This window comes from Rhinolophus hipposideros (genome assembly GCF_964194185.1).
Source record: "Rhinolophus hipposideros genome assembly, chromosome: 1".
NCBI classification, from domain to species: Eukaryota; Metazoa; Chordata; class Mammalia; order Chiroptera; family Rhinolophidae; genus Rhinolophus; species Rhinolophus hipposideros.
Window position 1 is genome coordinate 12,082,622 of NC_138047.1, and position 23,191 is coordinate 12,105,812.

General features: G+C 36.6%; 1 protein-coding gene across 1 annotated transcript in view; it reads right to left on the bottom strand.

Moving 5' to 3' along the window:
• GPR158 (G protein-coupled receptor 158) overlaps positions 1 to 23,191 on the bottom strand; it is a 402,394-nt gene that overhangs the window by 162,815 nt on the left and 216,388 nt on the right. The window contains exon 3 of the mRNA XM_081043867.1: positions 17,521 to 17,623. Within this exon, the coding sequence (XP_080899993.1) occupies positions 17,521 to 17,623 (103 nt within the window). The remainder of the gene's footprint in view (positions 1 to 17,520; positions 17,624 to 23,191) is intronic.

The following is a 23,191-nucleotide window of genomic DNA, read 5'->3' on the forward strand; positions in this document are numbered from 1 at the left end:
TGCACACGAGGATTTTACCAGAATGCAGTCTCAGAATGGCTCTTTGGGGGAGGGTTCTAGATAGAAAAGATGGAGCCCTTCTGTAAGCTACTTGTGAGGCAAGCTCCACACAGAGATAATGGCTGCTATCCGTCCAGCCCTTGCACCAAAGCCACACAACTCAGTCTTTCCCCACCTTTTTTGGCACCTCTCAAGTTACTGCCTCTCCAATGGGAACCAAGTGAGTTTTTGCAAGTGAATAAGTCTATGTGTGGGCCCTGTAAGAGGACGTTTGGGTTTCCAGCCACCTTCTATCTCACCACGATGGGCAGACAGAGTCCTCATTGATTTTCATTTCCAGATGTTTTGGAACTTCTCTTCCCAGCACAGGACCCCTGGGCTGAGAAGCTCAGTGTGGGTCTGGGACACCTCCCTCTTCTGGGGGGGATCCCTGCCACTGAGGTGTCCCTCCTGGTGTTCAACCACTATCTGTGGGTTTGGGGTCAGCCAATTTTGCATCTGCGACCCTTCCACCAGTTTCAATGTTGCCTCTTCTTTATATCCTTAGTTACAGGGGTTCTGTTTAGCTAGTATTCAGATAATTCTTGAAGTAGATTGTTCTATAATTTATTTGTAATTTTGGTGTCAGCCTGGCATGCAGTTTACCTAATCCACCATCTTGAACCAAAATTGGATTAAAGATGCTTTTTAAAGTATGCTTTTATAGTGGGAAGGAATCAGGTGAATACCATTATGAAGTATAGAAGAAAGTATGGAAGCCAATCTTGTAAAGTCTTATATTTCTCAACAACTCAAGAATGTGGCTTGAGAATGAAGAAAGCCAGTTTTAAGGATGAAGTTATGATAGATTAATGCAGCAACTTAATACAGGGTAACTAGCTGTATTACGTGGCAGAAAAATAATCAAATTAGGATAAGATACTATGATTTACTAAGAGATCCAGTCAAGGAAGTTTTTCAATTTTGTACAATTTTCAGTAGCCTAGAAACAAATGGGAAGGATAGAGCAATTGAGGGAAGAGAATAAGGAAAGAGGGTTGTAAAAATGGCATTGCAGGGAAGGAGGAAAAGCCAACACAAGGTTGTGTAATGGACCTGGAGCCTTTGCTCAATCCTCCAGGCCCTCCTGAGTCTGAGGATAACAAGGGATTAGAGAGAAATATTTCTCCATCATCAGCTTTCTCTTTGATCATAGGTGGCTTTCAGAGTCATTACCTATCATACATTTTCTGGGATATGAGTCCAGAGCAGGTTCCTGCGTCCTGTGCCATGACTTCAGCAGTGCCCCATAGCAGAGAAATTAAGTAGAAGTATGGCATGAGTTTCCAGTCTGCGACAAAGCATAACATATCTGTACTTATGCAAAATAACTCGACGCTTTCAGGAAACAGTCACAGCAGTGACTAGAGTAAGAAGTAGGGCCAAGTGGCATTTGAAGAGCTGAAAAACAGGTATCTTGTACAGACACAAACTTGAGGAATGATCAAGCACATACATCAAAAGCTATGACATATGAAATAGGACATGAAGAAAACAATGAATTAATTAACTCTTGAGTACAAACTGGAGAGTCATGTGAGTGAAGCCAGAAAGCTTCTCTGTGCCAAGTAAGATGAGAATGTTGGCAAGAATTCAGATAGTCTGATGAGAGTGACCAAAATGTCAAGAGCTCTAAGATCAGATTTGAGAGAGAGAGGTCAGGATTTCCCTTTTTGACCAAGATGGTAGAACAGGACTTAAATTTACCTTCCAATTAGAAATGAACAAACAAAAACTGGACAAAATATTAAAAAGTAATAGTTTTAAAAACACTGGACATCAGCAACAAAGAACAGTGATTCCTAATAACTGCAAACACTCCTCAAACAAATCAAGCTACCATAAACAGAACCACAACAAAAGTTAAGTTAGTAAAGAAAAAGTATCTATGCAAAATCTTTACTTTGCAAAATAGTCCTTCTTAACCCAGTTTTTGTTTTCTTGATTTAGCTAAATAAGTGGATATTTTCTCATTGGTTTAAGAAGCTCCTGGCTGTATATAAGCCAAGCAATATATATATTTATTATCAATACTAATTAAACTTGAAACTTCACCTGTATCTGCAAAGGTGTAATTCCCCCAGATGTTATGAATCAAGACTATTTGGCACCTTGAATCACGCAAACCTGAAAAATATTGCAGTATGTTAACTGCTTTGTGTATTTGACCTTGTTAGTATTTGAAAGATATGACTGTAACAAGCAGTCCCAGTCACATTTTAGCTATATTTGACAAGTATTTTGTAAATTTTTCAATCATTCTTAATCAAAATTTGAGAGTTCCTCTTTGCTTATGACCAAACTTATTGTCCCCTTCTAGTAAATGCAGAAAACCTAACCTTATCCCTGACTCGTTTCATGACCATTATTTCACTCTTGCCCAATTTCCTCATCATTAATTGTTACTCTGTTGCATAGTATATATTTCTGTAAGGCACTCCAAATCACTGTTTGAATAAGGTATGAGATAGAAAGAACTGAGAGTACCTCGAGGTGTACAGTGGTTGACAGAAACAAATTATTATTCAACTCAACAACTATTTTCTGAGTGTCAAATTATGTAGGCACTGTTTTAGTGGGATAAATAAGGGAATAAAACAAAGATCTCTGTGCCTGTGAAATTTATGTCCTAGAAAAGGAAACAGACACAACCAATCAACATAATAGGTAAATAATATTGTATGTTATACCTGAGAAGTGTCAACAGAAAAAATTAGTGGAGCAAGGTCAGGGGTATCTGACATGCTGGAGGTAGGACTTGGGAGTGAAGAGAATTTCAGGGAGGAGACACAGCCAGCACAAAAGCCCGGAGGTGAAAGCACCTGGCATATTTGAGGAAGTACAAAGAGGCTGTGTGGCTAGAGTGGGTTGAGCGTGGGGCAGTGTTATGGAGGATAAAGTCAAAGAAGTAATGGGACCAGGTCATACAGGGCTCTGTGGGCCTCTGTAGGGACTTGGATTTTTATCTTCAATCAAACAGAAAGCCATGGCAGGGTTTAGAGCAGGGCAGTGATATGACTTGTGTTATGTTGTTAAAGGATTGCTTTGATTGTGTAGAGAATATGCTGTAAGGGGTAAGGAAGCAGAGAGATTAGTGGGAAGCTATTGCAGTAATCCACATGAGACCTGATGATGGCTGGGGCCACAGCGTAACAGTAACAAGTGCTAGATTCAGATATAGTTTGAAGGTGGAATTGACAGGATTTTCTGATGAGTTGGCTATGGAATGAGAGGCAAAGAAAAGGGTCCAGGGTGACTCCTAAGTGTCTGGCATGAACAAGTGGATGGATGAAGTTACTATCAACCAAGATGTGGAAGAATGCATGTGGAGATGTTTTTGGAGAAGATCTTAAGTTCAAACTTGGCATTTTAGTTTGCGGATGTCTACTAGAGACCCAAGTCACGATGTCGAGTACGCATCTTGATATATAAGTCTGGAGTTTGGAAGAAAGGTCTGCATTGAAGACAAAGATATAAAAGCCATCAGCATTTATATACTATTTAGAATCATGAGACTGGATCAGATCACCTAGAGAATAAGTAGAGATAGAGAAGACTCCCAGGGCCCTCCGATATTCATGGCAAACAAAATCTTTAATCACACAATGTTTCCAGGCTCTCACTCATAAAAGCGTATTGCCTTCTTTCTTTCCATAACTGCAAATGCAAAAGGCAACCAACCAACAAACAAATATTTTCTCTGGATTTAAATATGCCTTAACACTATCATCAAGCTAAAGCTGATTTCTTGGTTTGGGTCTTTTGAAAGCAGAGCCTGAGAGAAGGGCTTGGATATAAATAACTGATTTGGGAGGTGATGCCTAAAAAGAGGAGTGAAGGATCAGGTAGAGTGAGACAGAGAAGAAGAAAAACGGCAGTAAAAAGTCCATTATGAACTTGGACATCACTGTGGGTAATGTGGCTCAGTCTTCCAGGAAGCTCTCTAAAAGCTTCACACAATGTCCCTCAGATGTATCTCTCCAAAGAACGGGAGGCGGGAGCATTTATGCAGCAACTATCAATCCCACTGGTGGACAGTTGTTCCCAGGGGACTTCAATTTCTCCACACTCCTGGTCAAGGGCTAAGCAAGCCTACAGGGTGTCAGAGAAAGTCTGAGGCAAAAAAGGGAAGAAATTATGTGGGCATTTGAGATGAGATAAGGGCAGCATGCCCAATAACTATCATAGTGACAAAAATCTGAGGTGGGTGAAGAGTATGTGAGGCAGGGCACACAAAAAAATGTATGCTCAGCTGGCCCGGTGGCTCAGGCGGTTAGAGCTCCATGCTCCTAACTCTGAAGGCTGCCGGTTCGATTCCCACATGGGACAGTGGGCTCTCAACCACAAGGTTGCCAGTTCAATTCCTCGACTCCCACAAGGGATGGTGGGCTGCACCCCCAGCAACTAGCAATGGCAACTGTACCTGAAGCTGAGCTGCGCCCTCCACAACTAAGACTAAAAGGACAACAACTTGAAGCTGAATGGCACCCTCCACAACTAAGATTGAAAGGACAACTTGACTTGGAAAAAAGTCCTGGAAGTACACACTGTTCCCCAATAAAGTCCTGTTCCCCTTCCCCAAATAAATCTTTAAAAAAAAATGTATGCTCGCTTCGAAGATCTAAAGTTAGCTGTCTGTGGCACCACTCGTATAGAATACAATTTGAATGGTGCCCCCTAGATTTGAGCAACATGCTAACCATATTCGTACTGTGCAAAGCTAGACTCAAATGTATCCTCTCTGACCCATTAGTCTCTTCACCAACCTGTTATCCAGAGAGCCACATCAACACAGAGTGATGTCTCTGTTTCTGTTCACTTCTCTTCCTGATGCTCCAAGACCTTGTGACTATCTTTATTTGCCTGTGTTCTTCTCCTCTGCTTACTGCTAGCATTCCAGAGCTCTATATGTTATAGCCAAGTAAACTGTGTGCTCCATAAGAATAGAACAATGGTTTTGTATCTTTGTTCTACACCTAGATTAAAATTGCAAAAGACCCAATATAATGGGCTGTAAAATACAATCAGGACTGCAGGACATACAACAGAAAAAGGCCATCCACTCCATTATCTTACTCAGGTAGGACAGAAGCAATAGTTAACAGGCATTATGTCTACTGAAATAATAGCAGCTAGATATAAGGTTGGAAATTGACGCAACGCCAAACCATTCTACTCATATATTTTGTGATATAGGTAAAACTAAATTATGTGATTAGATGAATGTTTCAATATTCATGGATAAAAAGGCAATTTGTGAGAAAATAAATTATGATCATATTTCATTCTTTGTGCTCAAAAGTATCACCAGATTAACTCACAAATGTCAGATAGTGAAGTACTATCACGAGAACCTTCCTCTTTAAAAACGACCTTAAAGTTATTTGACTAGGGAAAATCATGAGGTTGACTGGAGAGAAAACAAAACTGAAAGTCTTGTTTACCTGATTGCTAAAGCTCAAAATGGCTAAAATCAAAGAGAGAGCTTTCTACATTCTGAATTTCCTGTAGGATTCAAAGCATGATTAATCTTCTAGTTCCAAAAATATTTTACCAATTTATGCTGATAAATTATGTCTCTATCTAGGACAAGGGAATATATGCAGCTAGGAGAAATCATACTACTATTAAATAATAATGGGTTTTTGTTAATCTGCTGAATGGTACTTTATAATGGCTTAAAATTTTAAGTCCCTAAAGGATAGGAGCCATGATTTATACACTCAGAACTGAACATAGTGTTTTACACATATTGGATTCTCAGCAAATAATTGCTAATGATGAAAGTGCTCTCTGAAAAGAATAATTTAACTGATCTCTAATACAGCTGTATATTGAAAATAACATTGAACTCAATAAATCTTTCCTCATGCTCTTAAAGCACTTATGTTTAAGAATTTATTCGAAATGATATTTCTCAAGATGCTACATACACTCCATTGTCTTTCCAAAGTAGAAAAATATAAGTTATCACAGGTGTCTTGGGAAAATCTGTTTAGAAATCATCTTTTGTGATAATTTGATTTGGAAATTTCAGATCTGGGCAACTTGAAACATGTACCATGCACGGAATCCAGGTCTGCTTTGGTAAGGCTTGAAAATGAAGATGATACTTGGAACTTTCAGATAAAACAAATAGCAAATATGAAGAGCTATTAGCTTTGGCAACAGCAGCTTTTCAGTTCATTACATGGATGATCAAGTATTCTGGCTTGAGCATAAATTTAGAGAAGGACTTTGGGAGAAGGTTACAGTAGCAGCATAGGACATCTGAGAAAACTAAAACACTCACCTGTAAAGATGAGCCTGTCAAGATAAATTGTGACAATTTTAAATGCTATGTTAACCTATTTGCGTACTTTAATTTTACTACATTGACATCAGAAAAGCACAAAACCTCTGGACATTTTTTTCCATAAGTATAGTTTTATATTTACATAAACTATTAAAAACATAAACTTAAGAATGGGTAAGTAAACCAAGTACATTTACTCAATGGACTTCTATGTAACTATTAAAATAAAGTTGAAGAGAACTATGTATGATGTTGAAAATGAATATAATACCAAGTTTTTAGAAATATCATATACATACAGATATTCGTATACAAACATAAATTTAAAAAATTAAATGAGCAATAAATTTTCAAATGGCTTTTTAAATTCTACTTTTCTATACATTCCACAGTTTTTTAAATAAATGTGTAGTATTTTTATAATAAAAACATAAATATTTTAAAACCATGACCCTCTAGATATCAATGAATAACAAAGTGAATATTTGCTCCAAATCAAAAAACCCAAAAGACCCAAATTACCCACCAATGCTACAATTATTGAAAAATCTCAGACCTCTGAATTAAAACACAGACAATGTTCTGAAAATTAGGTTTTTGTAGTTTTTAATTTTGAATAATTTGAAATGTACAGAAAACTACAAGATTAATGCAAAGAAATCCCAAATAAATGGATAAAGAAGATGTAGTGTGTGTGTGTATTCATATATATATATGTATATATTTATATATATATATATATTCGTACATACATACATGTAGTATACACACACACACACACAATGGAATTATTATTCAGCTATGAGAAAAGAGGATGTCCTGCAATTTGCGACAACAAAGATTAACTTTGAGCACATAATGCTAAGTGGGATAAAGTCAGACAGAGTAAGCCAAGTTGTGTATGATATCACTTACATATGGAATCTGAAAAAGTCCAACCTGTAAAAAACAGAGAGTAAAATGCTGGTGACCAGTAAATGGGAGATGAATGGGAATAAGACTGATGGTGTTTAAGGGTACAAACTTACAACAAGTAGTAAATAAGCCTTAGAGACCTAATATACAGTATAATGAATACAGACAATACTATTGCATTATAATGATATGTGATAAATACTGCTTCAATGACAATCATATTACAATAGGAAAACACTAAATTTACACCTTAAATTTACAAAATGTAACATATCAAATTTATCAAATAAAAAAAGGAAATCCTATATATTCTTTATCCAGATTCACTAATTACTGACATTCTACAGTATTTACTTATCATTCATATTCCCATGACAGATTTATTTAAATGTACATTTATAAATTTAAATGTATATTTATAAATTTATATGTATACTGCTTTTTCGGGATCATGTCAGAGTAAATGTAAAGATATTGTGTCCCTTTATCCATAAACACTTCAGTTTATGGGTCCTAAGTAAAAAGCATTCTCATACAAAACCACATTTGATTATCAAAGTTGGGAAACTTAATATTGATAAAATATTTTTATGACTAGTCCATATTAAAATGTCATCCATTTTCATGGTAATGTCCTTTGTAGCTATTTTTAATCCAACCAGGATGAAATCCAGGATCGTATGTACATTTAGGTGCTACATCTCTAGTCTCTGATCTGGAACATGATTAAGACAATAAAGCATTTTTCCAGTCTTCAAAAAAACTTTTCTGATCAGTTTGTGAGTTCTGATGAGTTTGGTGATGTTTCTGTTTTATAAACTACGAATCAGCAAAATTTTAAGACTGTACCACATAGCAAACACACAACTGTTGAAAAACATTTATTATATGTTAAATGCATATAATAAATATTAAATTGGGTACCTGTATGTTACTGTTGACGACTTTGTTTTACATTGAATAATAAACTGCAATATTTTACTCTCCCTCATTAACCTAGTAAATGGAGATGATTTCTTAGAGAATACTTCATTCTGTTGTTCTTTGAAACTTCATACTACTTATTGATATTCTAATAAGATTAGAACAGTTTAACACTATTAACAATGTCTTTCTAAATATTTCATCCCATTTAGAGATTTTTAAAAATCTTCTATTGAAATAAGTTGAACAATTCAAAATAACCAAAAAAATGCAGAGATATAGTTTTAAATAATTTGCACAGACATCCTAACTATCACTTTATTAAATTTGAATTTCAGTTGTCATTCCTATCTAGCCATATCGGTTTCGACAAAAAAGTTCAGCAAATAATAAGCTTCATTAAAAGTTGTCCTTATAAATGATGTTAAGTATTAATATCTTAATTTTTTTCCTTCAGTTAGGCAATATTATCCTTTTCCTTTGAAGGAAACTGCAAATGAAATTAGAAGGTAACATTAGAAAACTTATGTGGCAAAATTCTATTTGACTGACTACTGCCCAAAAAACCCTTACATTTTGTGTATATTGAGAAATTTTTTCATCTACCATAAAAATCGAGGTGGCAGTTTCATCACTGCAGATGAATACTAGAATTTCCCAGAAATTTTCCTGAAATATACTATATATGTTTTTTGGTTTTTTGAACTGACGATTCAACTGAAGATTTGTTTAATGAACAAATTAAAGGGGGCGCTTTTCTCCCATTCCTCCTTTTTTTGATTTTAAAAAAACATGCATTTTTCTAACCTTTTAAATAGATATTTCCTTGGAATAAATTATAGAAGCATCAAACTGGTAGATCAAAATGTAGCCACATTTTTACGACTTGTGGCACATTGTCAAAATGCACCCCAGAAAGTTTTCTTCCTATGTTTTATGGAAGAAAAATACTGAATTCTGATCTAGAAAAGAATGAATTAAAGTGAGTAGTATAGAGTGAAGCAGAAGAGATATATTTCAGGTCCTCATAGTATAAACATTTAGAAATATCACCATAGTATTAAGGGTTTTGCTGATTAAGATTCTTAATAGGCACCAGTATAAAACTGTGTTTACGTAAGAGCAAAAGCACACAACATTTGGACATTTAAGTGTCTGAATAGAAGTCATGCCTTTAAGGTCCGTTAAACCTTAAAGCTTTTACATTGAACCTACACAGTAATAATATTGGACAGTGAGTTGCATTTTACTCAGGACTGCCCCCATTTGTTGTTTGGGGGTATTGAAATATGTTCTGGGACGATGTGGGTCTGTCCTGGAAGCTTAGAAACTTCACCTTTTTTATTCACTTATTTCTCCAGTTGCCAAAAATTGTCTGGCACACAGTGCTCAGTAATATTTTTGACAGATGGAGTTTCAGACATAAATTAATCAACCAGTGGATCAGAAGTCTATTCTTAGAGGTGTTGTGGCCCTCAGTGATAAGAATTGATTCTGACACAGGAAAATACAGCCTAGACCTTTGCAAGACCAGCCTCATGTGCCTATATGTCATGACCCCCTCCTCCTTCCATTCCACAAGCATGCAAAAAAAAAAAAAAGATGAGTCACAGACAATGAAAATAAGTCAGCCGAAAGTAATAAAGTACCAAGTCAGACATTGAGAGTCCAGCATTAGCTCTAGGTACAAATAACATTCATCTGAAATCATTATCAGGGTAAATATCTCCTTCCTTTCCATACACATGTTTGCTTTTTCACTAGAACTGGAGGGAACATATTCATCAATCAATGTTTGGAGTTAAAATGCTGCAATGAGCTAACCAGGGGAAGACATATTTGTTACTTGTTGTTTCATCTGTTTAGGATGATGAAGTAATATGTCTCCAATCTTCAGATAGATTAAATCACATCCAAAAATTAAGTGGAAAAAGGTGCATGCACATGAGTAGCTGCAATACACTGAGGAGATTTCTGTACATATTTGATTCAATATTTATAATACCAACAAAGAGAAAACAGCAGACTGTGGTTATACTTAGATAGTTTACAAAAAGATTCCCATTATTAGGACATGAGTATATATTTGCATATCCTGAAATCAGGATTAGCTAACATACTTTCATACACTTACATCATCAATGGCTAGCTGTAAAAATAGGTTCAAAATGAAGCCCAGGGCAAAATTTGAACATTTATTACTGTCACTATGTATATAGCTAGAGTTTAATCTTTCTTTGCATTTCTATATGTTTACCTATTTTTGACAGATGGAATTTCAGACATAAATTAATCAATAAACCACTCGATCAGAGGTCCATTCTTAGAGGTGTTGTGGCCCTCAGTGATAGGAATTGATTCTGACACAGGAAGATATAGCCTGGACTTTTGCAAGACCAGCCCCACGTGCCTATATGTCACGACCCCTCCACCTTCCAGTCCACAAGCATGAAAACAACAGATGAGTCACAGACAATGTAAATAACTCAGCTGCAATAATAAAGCACCAAGTCAGACATTGAGAGTCAGCATTAGCTAGACTTATTATATTCACTTTTCTGTTGACTCCCAGATTTTTATTTCTTACTAGTGACTTTAGTGGTATATTTCTTTTAACAAAAATACCACCTTAGACAGATCTTAGAAATATTCTGATATGAATTGTAAAATTATTAAACATATATGGATTTTTTTTGCCTATAAACAATTTATTCATTCAATCACCACAATGCCCAATATATAAGTACTATAAATAAAAGGACTAAATTCTCCCATATTTGTATTCATATAATAATCATTATAATTTGGGGGATATCATATGTGATCCCACTTACTCCTCACAACTACCAAGCCGATAGATTTCACTCTTGCTGCTGTATGAAGGAAGTCTCAGAATGTATGAAAAACTTGCCCAAGTCTCCTGCTAGTACGTAGAGACAAGATTCAAATACATCTGTCTGACTCAAAGGCTAGCCTCGTTCAAAGAGCCCACCAGCTTACAAATTGTTCCAACTCAACTATTTGGATTTGTCAACAATTTCCTCTAGAAAAAACACTATGGCCTACTGTGAACACTGGAATCGTTTTTCACTACTGCTGTATCACATTACCAAAAGCTTGGGGACCTCAAACAACACAAATTTATATTGCTTCTTACATGAACTATAATACAGTTCTATTCCTTCTTATACTTCTGTAGCTCAGAAGTCTGACATGGAGCTCATTGGTCTAAAATCAAGATGTCAGCAGGCCTGCATCTTTTCTAGAAGAAGTAGGGGAGACTCCATTTCCTTGCGTTTGCCTACATTCCATGGCTCATAGACCCATTCTTTCACCTCCAAAGCCAGCAATGTAGTCATTTCTCTGACCCTTTTTGTATCCTCACTTCTGCCTCTGACCACAGCCTGGAAAGGTTCTCTGCTTTTCAAGACTCATGTGATTAGATTGGGTCCACCTGGATAATCCAGGATAATCTCCTCATCTCAATGTTAATAACTTAATCACATCTGCAAAAAGTTCCTTTGTGCCATGTGAGGTAACATATTCATAGGTTGTGAAAATTGAGATGTGTACATCTTTGGGGGTCCCACTTTTCTGCATACCACAATGAGCGAATATGTGAATGATTGAGAGTCAGATTTCCCTACCAGACGTATTTTTAATATTTGGTGGAAAACGATTGTTAATATAAGTGAAACTCTAATCAGTGGTCTAATAATGTAAAATAATGTAAAAAAAATGAACATAATATAAATAAGGAAAATATCTAATAAAGTAAAATTTCAGCTCGTAGGGGAGAAGAAAGACTTTTGGAGAATTGAGTATTATATTACAGAACAGGGCCCATTTTAAGAACAAACTGACCTAAAAAAAATTGGGGACTTGGAAATATGTTCCTCTGCTGGGAAGTGGAGCAGATACTATGTGAAAAGGATGAAAATGGCAAAATGTTTGAGGAAAGTGGTTAACAAAATAAACACAAGCTTCAAAATAATGATCATAAAAATAACAATATTTTTGAGCATATGATATGTACCAACTATTATAATTAGAACTTTACATTCATACTTCTTTTAATCCTCATAACAATTCTATAAAACAGGTGATATTATATCAGTATATATAAATACTATATGAAACAGGTGATATTGTGCCATTATATATGATACAAATGAAGTTTAGGAAAGTTGAATAAATTAGAACAATGCAAGTAAGTAGCAGAGCCAGGATTCAAACCTAAGTCAGATTTATTCCAAAGACCATGCTCCTAATTACTGCGTTAAACAATGGTAGAAATTCAGCTGTGAGATTAGCAACAAGGGAAGTCTGACCTGGTATGGAGTATGTCCCAAGAGTTAAATAGATACACAAGAGATAAACAAGGTAAATGCGATAGTCAATAGTCCAAGAAGATTGGCAGCACTGTCAACTAACCCCATCTGCCAAACACATTTACTAACTGGATTCCGGTCCTATAAACAGGACAAATGAAAGAAGACAGGAAGATTGAAAATTAGCAAAATGACTGAGACAAAAACGTAAGCCCTAGCAGCTGGATGGAGAATTTTGCTACTCCAACAAAAGTAAAACTGATTAGAATTAGGTTTCTACAATATGGCAAAAGTGAACCAGACCACAAGGCTTAAAAACCAATAGCAAAAGGGATGATGCTGATTATGAGAATCTGATATTCAAGTTCTTTCCATCTGTTCCAAGTTTGGGGTTGGTACTTGAGACTGATACTGGACTTAATCTACAGAAAGCCAAGTATCTCAAGCTTTCCAGCTATGAAACAGAAGATAGGGAGCATGAGACCCAAGCACAACAAAAAGATGCTTATTGCAGAGATTGTTTTGCTTTGCTAAACAGTTTGCTTACAGCTCAGCATCCCTAGTTTGTACCTGCTTTCAAAGAGCTTCCCTTCTTTTTATTTCAAGACTATATATTATAAAAATGTCTACTTTTTTGTCTTCCCCCCCCCCCCACCATCAATAGCATCAGCGTTGGCAAAGCAGGGATTGTCATTTTTAGGTATGAGCCATTTGTAAATTGAGTTTATCTGGAAATGTACATGAATGAGCTGGAGTCAATCTAAAAGACAAGACAGGTAAGACTGGAAGGCGGGTAATGTGTCTACATAAAAAAGAAAAGAAGTTTCACTGAAGATAGAACTCAGATTAAGACAGATGGATTTAAGGAATATGAGCTTGTCATAAGCTTATAGTTCATCAATCTGGAAATGAGCAACCTGGATTTGAAGAGACGGTTACACATCGGTACTGGTTATTCTGAAATACTGCTACTGTCCAGATGTCAGATCCTGTTAGTTCTCAGATGACCACCGATTTCAAGAGATGTCAGGATCAAAGACTCTGGGCCTTCAGCACAATTTTAAAACTTGTCATTTCAACACTTGCTGGTCTTTACAAGCCCTTTGTTACTGTGGGCCTAGGTCCAAACAAAGACTTTAAATCACTTCATATTTAACAGGATTTTTTTTAATTATTATTTTTTTAGTTACAGTTGACATTCAATGTTATTTTATATTAGTTTCAGATGTAAAGCATCTGATAATTACGTAATTTATATAAAATCATATAATTTTATATAATTAACGCCTGATTAGTCTAATACCCAGATGGCACTATACATAGTTATCACCATATTATTGACTATATTCCCTATGCTGTACTTTAGATCTCTGTGACTATTTTGTAACTACGAATTTGTACTTCTTAATCCCTTCACCTTTTTCACCTTTTCCCCTCTTGCAACCATCAGTTTGTTCTCTGTATATATGTCTGTTTCTATTTTGCTCGTTCATTCATTTTGTTCTTTAGATTCACATATAAGTGAGATCATATGGTGTTTATCTTTCTCTGACTTATTTCACTTAGCATAACTTAACAGGATTTTTAACAGTCACACTTACATATTCTCTAACAGATCAGCACTACATCTTAGCTCCTCTACCCAAAAGGGATACAAGGCTAATAGATATGGGCATTTCAGGTCTTTTTCTAGATTTCCAACTATTAAGTAAATTAAGTAAGTTTTATACCATTTTCTTTATTAGGCCACTAACTTCCTCGTTGCCTCTCATTCCCACCTATTCTTCCTATTGCACTTCTCAATGCAGCACTGATTGTTACAGAATTTTGCTGTCCCATCTTCCTTCTGATCATGTAGAACTCATTCTCTAAAAGTTCTAGCTTAAAAGAATTCATCACCCTAATATGATAAAATATGTGCAACAAAGTGCTATTGACCATTGGTGCTTTACATATATCACTGATGTTTATTTATATGTGTGTGTATGTTTTTTGTTTGTTTATTAACTTATTCAACTACATCTATGAGCACTTATTAAGTGCCATGTACTGTGCTAGTAGTTTTCAAGGTGTTATCTCATTTATGGGATGTTCAATGCCTTCTTTACCTCTGGCCTCGGAGCTCTATGTGGTCATTCCTTACTTCATGGATCCCTCCTCAAGAACAATGAAAACAACTGCCCATATGAACTGCCTAGATACTATGATGAAACTTCATATATTAAATTATGATACTATGATGAACACTTAATATATTAAAGCAGAGAGATATGTAGTATATACTCCAATAATAAACTACAAATATAAAAAAATATTAGGAGATCCCTTGATAGATGACCCGGGTGAGTTACGATTCATATTCCTGGTCAGATTGTTGTAGTCTTTCTTTAGGACAGGAAGTGAATAATGTTGGCTTTTCATGCAATCTGACAAGATCATCAGGAAAGATATTGTGGTCAAAGAGCACTTTACTGACTTCAAATTATAACATGTAGCTAGCTTTCTGCTCTGTCATTGAGGAAAGTCAATTCTGGTCAATTATGTGCTGAACCACAGCTGTGACCAAATACAGATCCTCCTTCTGAAAACTGCGGTCTCTTTGCCATGGCTGCAGTATGTGCAACATGAAAATTAGACTTATGCCGACGAGCAGCCTTGTCTTAGAGAGAGTCAGTCCAGTGAAAAACACTGGCTTTTAAAATAAGGAAGAAAGTAGGAGTGTGAAAATTAAATACAGATAAGTTGTTAAAGGTTAACTAGTTCCTCCCGGTGGTGTTATAAGCAAATGTTAGAGTCATTCCCTGGTTCTACAATATTTAGATGTCTTATTTCAGTCACATAGTGGGAGCTGAGAACAAATGTGGGGAAACCAGAAACAAAATACCTTCACAGACATACACTAAAACCTATTCCCTTAATCCTTCAGGGTTGAATCATATGTTATGTCTGGACCATAAATGTGAAGAATGCCAAAGCAGCTCTGGTTTTGCCAGGCTTTGCTATACACACGTGCACGCAAGGAAAAGCATCCCATCCTGACAATGTCATCAACATTGCCAGTGTATCAGTTTTTTATTGCTGTAGAATAAATTACTGGAAAGTCAGGGGCTTAAAACTCCTATGTATTATATTGATCAGAGGTCTGGGCATAGTGAAGCTGGGCTCTCTCCTCTGGGGTCACTAGACTGGACCTCTGGAGCTCAGGGTCCTCTTCCAAGTGGATTCAGGCTGTTGGAAGAGTTTGGTTGCTTGCAGTTGTAGAACTGAAGTCCCTGTTTCCTTGCTGGCTTCCTTGAGCACTTAGCTCTTAGTACCCACCCTCAGATCCTAGCCATGCGGCCCTCTCACAACAAGGTAGTTTACTTCTTCAAAAGCCAGCACTAGAATCTCTCTCTAATCTGTTACTATGGGAAGGAGTCTGATTTAATGCAGTGTCATCACATGAGTTACGATACCATCACCTTTGCTATACAACAGAGCCTAAATAAGGGAGTGACTATCCCCTAGTATTCACAGGCCTTACCCATACTTAAGGGGAGGGGATTGTACAGCGCATATGGGAGCAGAATCTTGAAGGCCATCTTAGAATGATGCCTACAACAACTATTACTCAGAACATGAACTAAAGTTTGTGAACTATATGACAAAGGAGAGAGCAAAAGGTTACTTACTTCCAGAACCTAGACCTTAAAGGTAAACAATCTCAAGAACAAGAATAGCACTTTTCAAGGGAAAAACAAAAGAACCTATAAATGACTACCAAAATTCCAAAAAAAAGGTACTCAGGTCTCAATCTCAACAGACCCTTTGAACTATGCCTAGTAGAGATGCAAATTCCTATACAGACTGATAATAAGGCTGGCAAAGATTTGTGGATGACTATTTAAAAGATGCCTCAATTCTAGAAACATTAAATCTTAACTTCCCATGAAACAATCCCCCTATACCACTATCTCCTTTTTCTTAGTTATTATATCCAATAGCTAGCTGTAAACCAATGTGATAACAATATGTTCTCTACAGATAGAGTAAAAATCAACATTTAAATTGTAACTTTAACATTTTCTAGAGTAGGAATAAAATAACCAGATGACCAAATTTTGGTTCTGGCGTATACACCCTGTATAATCACCTCCCTGTGAATGTGGTATAGACCTGTAAATATGATAGGATAGTCTCTCCTTTGATTAGATTACATTATATGGTAAAATGATGGGATCATCACTCCCATGATTACATTATGGTGTGCAAGACTCCATCTGAGCAGACTGGAGAGATTCTCTTGTTAGCCTTGAAGAAGTAACCTGCAATGTTGTGAGAGGACCACATACCTGGCTGGGATTTAAGGAAAGTTTAAGGAGCTGAAAGTAAGCCTAAGCTGACATCTAGTAAGAAAACAGGGACCTCAGGCATAAAGTTGCAAAAACCAAATTCTGTCAATGGCCTGAATGAGCTTGAAAGAAAATCCTGAACTTCAGATCACATCACATCTCAGGTGACACCTGATTTTGGCCTGGTGAGACCCTGAACACAGGACCAGGCTAACTGGAAGGCTAACTAATGAAAACTGTGTGATAATAAATTTGGGTTCCTTTAAGCTGTTAACTTTGTGGTAATTCTTTATGCAGCACAGAAAACTGTGCTGTGCATATATAAGCACAGAAAACTGCATATATAAACAAATTGGTAAATAAAATAAACAAACTAGCAAAATTAGTTTTACCAACTTTCTGTAGCAAGAGCTCTCAATTTTAAAACCCAATTGGTTTTAACAAGTAGCTACAAAATTTTCAGACTTTTAAAATGTATTTAAAACTTATACCTGAAATAAACAGTTTTTGAGGTACTCCAGAGTATTGTATATAACAAATCAAAGCATAAACTCCTTAAGTTATGAAAAAATGGCAGACCAGTGGGCATTTAACCATGTAACTCCAACAAGTTAAAAGAAGATCTGAATAACTAATAATGGTAGCTATTATGTGTATTCAGATATACAAAGAGAAGAGCACTTACTCTGAGAGTTGTTCACTGAGAAGACTTGAGGGTGATAGAATCCTGCTTTGCAAATGCACTGATAGGCTCCAAGCACAAATCCTAGGCCTTTAATTGGCATACACTGTAAAAAAGAAAAGACAGCAAGATAGTTAATCAGAGTTTATTTCACAATATAATGACCTACAGATATCCATCACTGTAAACAGTAACAGAAATAACATATTTTTCAGAAATATAAGTATATAAGAAATATAAGTATCTTGTTTTTGAATTTTTATTTTAGTTCTTTTTTGCCAATAGCCATTTTTCAGAAGTAGCAAATTGAATTTCTTTTCCAAATATATGCCATTACAGCTGCAATTCCATCCACCTTTAACTCATTTGGTAGCCATAGGGAGTAATTACTAGACATAGTTTATGTCTTTAATGCTTCACACAACATCTTCTTGCTTTAAAAGATATTTCCAAAGCCTATAAAAATATTTTTAAAGTGATTCCATGTTAAATACTTCTATCAAAGCAAAAGTAGGTATATAAGTAGGTGGATAGACATATAAAATTTTACTTTTATATGTGGAAATTGCTTTAATGGATTAAATACTATCCTTGGAACACAATAACACAAATTGATGTAATAACAACACAAAAAATTATAGTGCAAATTTAGAAGAGAAAAAATAAATTAATGATCCCAAGGGGATCTAAAGATGTCTAAAATCTGTTACATAGATAAATGTTCTATATGTACATAAAAAGAAGAAAAACAATCATCAGCTTTCCAAACAGGTCACATTAGGAGACATAACAGACATCTTCCCAAACTTAAACTTGGCTTCTTTCAAGAGTATCAATTAATGCCAGCAAATTTCAGCTTAACGTACTTCATTTATGAAAGTAAAAAAGTATTTACATATAAGATAGTAAAAACTGATACATGTTCTAAATACACAGAGATATAGCAAGAAAATCTTTGAAAAAGAACTTTTTAAAAGACCTTTTTGAATATTTTATTTCACTAATACCTCTTTTTCATCCAATACACACTTATGTCCAATTATATCCTTCAATCCAGAGCAAATCCATGACCCAGAGTAAAATAAAAGAACAGTGGCAAGAATGATGGGATAAGTTTGTCTGAAGAGAGTGATGGCAATGTGTCTTTCACTGTAATATTTTTTTTTTATTTAAACATTCACCATACTTTTTTTTTAATAGTTTCAGGTGTACAAAACAATGTAATAGTTGGAAATTTATCATTTATATCCCTCACACAGTTGTAACCCCCCTTCCCCCATCTACTACGCCTTTGACATCTCATACAGCCATTACATTTCCACTCTCTGTATTCTTAAAGCTGTATTCCATTTCTTGTAAATATATATATATATATATATTTACACACATATATATAAAATTATAGTTGGCATTCACTATTGTTCAGCTTCACCATATGTTTTGACCACACCTCATACAATAATGTACTTTGATATTTTGCCTCACTGGAATTTAGGGGTTAATTCTATTCATTGAAACAACATTGATTCCCAGATAATATGATTCAGCCCTGCAACATCACTCAGTTGAGAAATTTAAATGTTTAACTCAAAATGGATTAAAGACCTAAGCATGATGCCTAAAACCATAAATCTCTTAGAAGAAAACACAGGGGAAAAACTTTATTACATTGGACTTGGGAACAAGTTCACAGATATGACACTAAAAGCACAGGCAACAAAAACAAAAACAGGCAAACGGGACTACAACAAACTTAAAAACTTTTGTGTGTCAAAGAATTCAATCAACAGACATTAAAATTACAGCTACGTTACAGAACAATCAAGCTGGAGAACCACCTGAAGTATAGATGAACAGATGTTTTATAACTAAGGATATAAAGAAGGAGCCACTTCGAGACTGGTAGGAAGGGCAGAGACTAGAAATGGGCTAGCCCCACACCTCCGTGTAGCAGATGAGAATCAAGAGGGATAGCTCAGCCATGGAGGTTCCCTCCAGTCTCCCTGGTCTGGAGAACTGGTGCCAGGAAGAGGAACTCCACAACATCTGGCTGTGAAAAACAGTGGGGATTCTGACCTCCTGGGTGGGATGAAAGCCTGCAGGAAACCCAGACGTCCTCTTAAACAGCCCGTGCACAGACTCACTCACAGGCAATCACCCAGGGCTCTGGCAGATGGACGGTGACTTAGAGGGTGTTGGAGGCATATGGGGGAAAGACTGAGGTGTGTGACTTCAAAGCGAGGGCTGGAGGGCAGCTGGCATTTTCTCTGTGATGGGGCCTACTGCAGAGCAGCCAGCATGGCAGGTGCCATCTTTCCTGGGTTGAGCCCTCCCCCACAGGCCAAATATGAATCTGATTGGCCTGGTGAGCTCCACTGCTCCACCCTGGTGAGCTCCTCTGGGACCCCACCACACCCATCTCCCCTAAGGCCTGGGGAACTTTCTCATTAACAGCTAGCTCCACCAGCATTGTACTCTTTCTTGGAAAAATATCAAACTCTGTGGGCCCCAGGCAGGTGGCAACTGGCCTCAGTGTGCTTTGATACTTTTGCTGAGTAACTCCAGGCTCAGCACTGACACCAAACCAGAGTCTACATTAACGTGGTGACCACAACTCTTCCCACTCTGGTGACTCCCTGAGACCTTGCCTGACACAACTCATGTACCGCATGAAGCTTTAGCAGTGGCTGAACCTTAAGGGAGCCAGCAGATAGCAGCAAGCCTTGGGGTGTGCTGGAATTTGTGGGGCTTCCCCAGGCCTGGTATTGGTGGCAACCATCCTCAGTTTGCAGTGTGGCTTCTCTCATGTACCTCCAACTTTAGAACAGGAAGCAAACAACTGCGGATCAATTTGTAGCTCCTATGTAGTCTCCAACAAGTCACAGGCAGTGGTTAACCTGAGCCTGCACCGGAGTGCCTCACAAGAAGGCCCAGAAACAACATACTTGGATGTTGGCTTCAGACCGTAGCAGAATACCACCTAATTAACCCCACAAGAAGCAAACACATAGGGTGGTCTCAAAAGGCACCAGAGCACGCTGGGGTGAATCCCACTCAGTGGAATAAGCCCCCTTCACAGCAGCCCCTAAGCTGTGGATGTGGCCATAACTCATAGCCAATCAGCCTGAAGGCCAGTCCCACCCACTAATGTGCCAATAGCAATAAAGGCTTAACTATAAAAGGAGAGCACACACAACCCACACTAGGGACACTCCTGGAGTACACAGAGCAAGTAACCAGGAAAAATGTGCCAGGGCCCCACAGGGCACTTACTACATAAGGCCACCTGTCCAAGTATAGGAGACATAGAAAACCTACCTAATATATAGAAACAAACACAGAGAGGCAGCCAAAATGAGGAAACAAAGAAACACATCTCAAATGAAAGAACAAGAGAAGACGCCAGAAAAATAATTAAATGAAATGGAAGCAAGCAATCTATCAGAGACAGAATTCAAAACAATGGTTATAAGGATGCTCAAGGAACTTAGTGAGAACTTAAACAAAGAGATATCAAGCATGAAAAACGGACTTAGAAACAATAAAAAAGTCACAAACCTTAAATCAGTCAGAAGTGAAGACTACAATAACTGAAATGAACAATGCACTAGAAGGAATCACCCGCAGACTAGATAAAGCAGAAGACTGAATCAGTGATTTGGAAGACAAGATAGCATAAAACATCCAATTGGAACAGTAAATAGAAAAAAAGAATCCAAAAATGAGGCTAGTTTAAAAAAACCTGTAGGACAACAAGTGTAACAACATTTACATCATAGGGGTACCAGAAGCAGAACAGAGAATGCAAGAGATGGAGAACCTATATGAAAAATAATGACTGAAAACTTTTCTAATCTGACACAGGAAATAGATATACAAGTCCAGGAAGCACAGAGTCTCAAACAAGATGAACTCAAACCATCCCACACCACGACACATTATAATTAAAATAGCAAAGATTATCAGTCTCATAAAATAGCAAAGATTAAAGACAAAGAAAGAATCTTAAAAACAGCAAGAAAAAGGCAACTCGTAACTTATAAGGGAGCCCCCATAAAATTGTCAGCTGATTTCTCAACAGAAACTTTGCAGGTCAGAATATTCAATGTGATGAAAAGCAAGGATCTACAAAGATTACTATACCCAGCAAAGCTATCATTTAAATCAAAGGACAGATAAAGAGCTTCCCAGGCAAGAAAAAACTAAAGGAGTTTATCAACACTAACCCAGTATTACAAGGAATGTTAGAGAGACTTCTTTCAGATGAAAAAAAAATGATCAGAAAGGTGAATAATAAAGTGGCAATAGCTACATATCTATCAGCAATTACTTTCAATGTAAATGGATTAAATACTCCACACTCAAAAGGCATAGGAGAGCTGATTGGATAATAAGACAATTCTCTTAAATATGCTGCCTACAAGAGACGCACTTAAGATTGAAAGACATACACAGACTAAAAGTAAAAGGATGAAAAAAGTTATTTCATGAAAATGAAAGACAAAAAAGCTGAGGTAGCAATACTTATACCAGACAAAACAGGCTTTAAAACAAAGGCTCTAACAAGAGACAAAGAAGGACCCAGTAATCCCACTTCTGGGTATTTATCTGAAGAAACCCAAAACGCTACTTCAACGGGACGTGTGCATCCATATGTTCACTGCAGCATTATTTACAATGACCAAGATGTGGAGGCAGCCTGGGTGTCCATCAATGGACAAATGGATAAGGAGGTGGTGGTACCTATATATACAGTGGAAAATTGCTCAGCCATAAAAGGGAATCGGTTCTTGCCATCTGTGGCAGCATGGATGGACTTGGAGGGTATTGTACTGAATAGAGTGTAAGACAGAGAAAGAAAGATGCGATGTCATTTCACTTATGTGGAATCTAAAGAACAAACACACACACACACAAACAGAAACAACCTCATAGATACAGAAAACATTTTGATAGTCGCCAGAGAAACAACCTCATAGATACAGAAAACATTTTGCTAGTCGCCAGATGGGAGAGGGGTTGGATGTGTGAATAAACAAAGGGGAAGAGATTAAGAAGTACAAATTGGTTGTTACACAATAGTCATGGGGATATAGGGTGTAGCATAAGAAATATAGTCAATAATATTGTAATAACTATGTATAGTGAAATATGGGTACTAGATTTATCAGGATGATAGATGAGGGAGGGTGGGGACAGGCTGAAAAAAAGTGATGGGATTAAGAAGTACAAATTCATAGTTACAAAATAGTCATGGGGATGTAAAATATAGGGAATATAATCAATAATATGATAATAATTATGTATAATGCAAGGTGGATACTAGACTAGTCAGGGGAATCACTTCTTAAATTATACAAATGTCTATTGTACACCTGAAATTAATATAAAATAATATTGAATTTCACTGTTATGGAAAATTAACAAAGGGGGGGGAGATAAAGGGAAATAAGAGGTTCAAACTTCCAGGTATAAAACAAATAAGTTATGGGGATACAATAATAATGTACAGTATCGGAGATATAGTTAATAATATTGTGATAGCATGACACGGTGTCAGGTAGTTGCTGTAGTTTTCATGCTGATCACTTCTTTAGGTATATAATTGTTGAATAATTATTGTGTACCTCTGAAACTAATATAATATTGTATGTTAGCTATATTTTCAATAAAA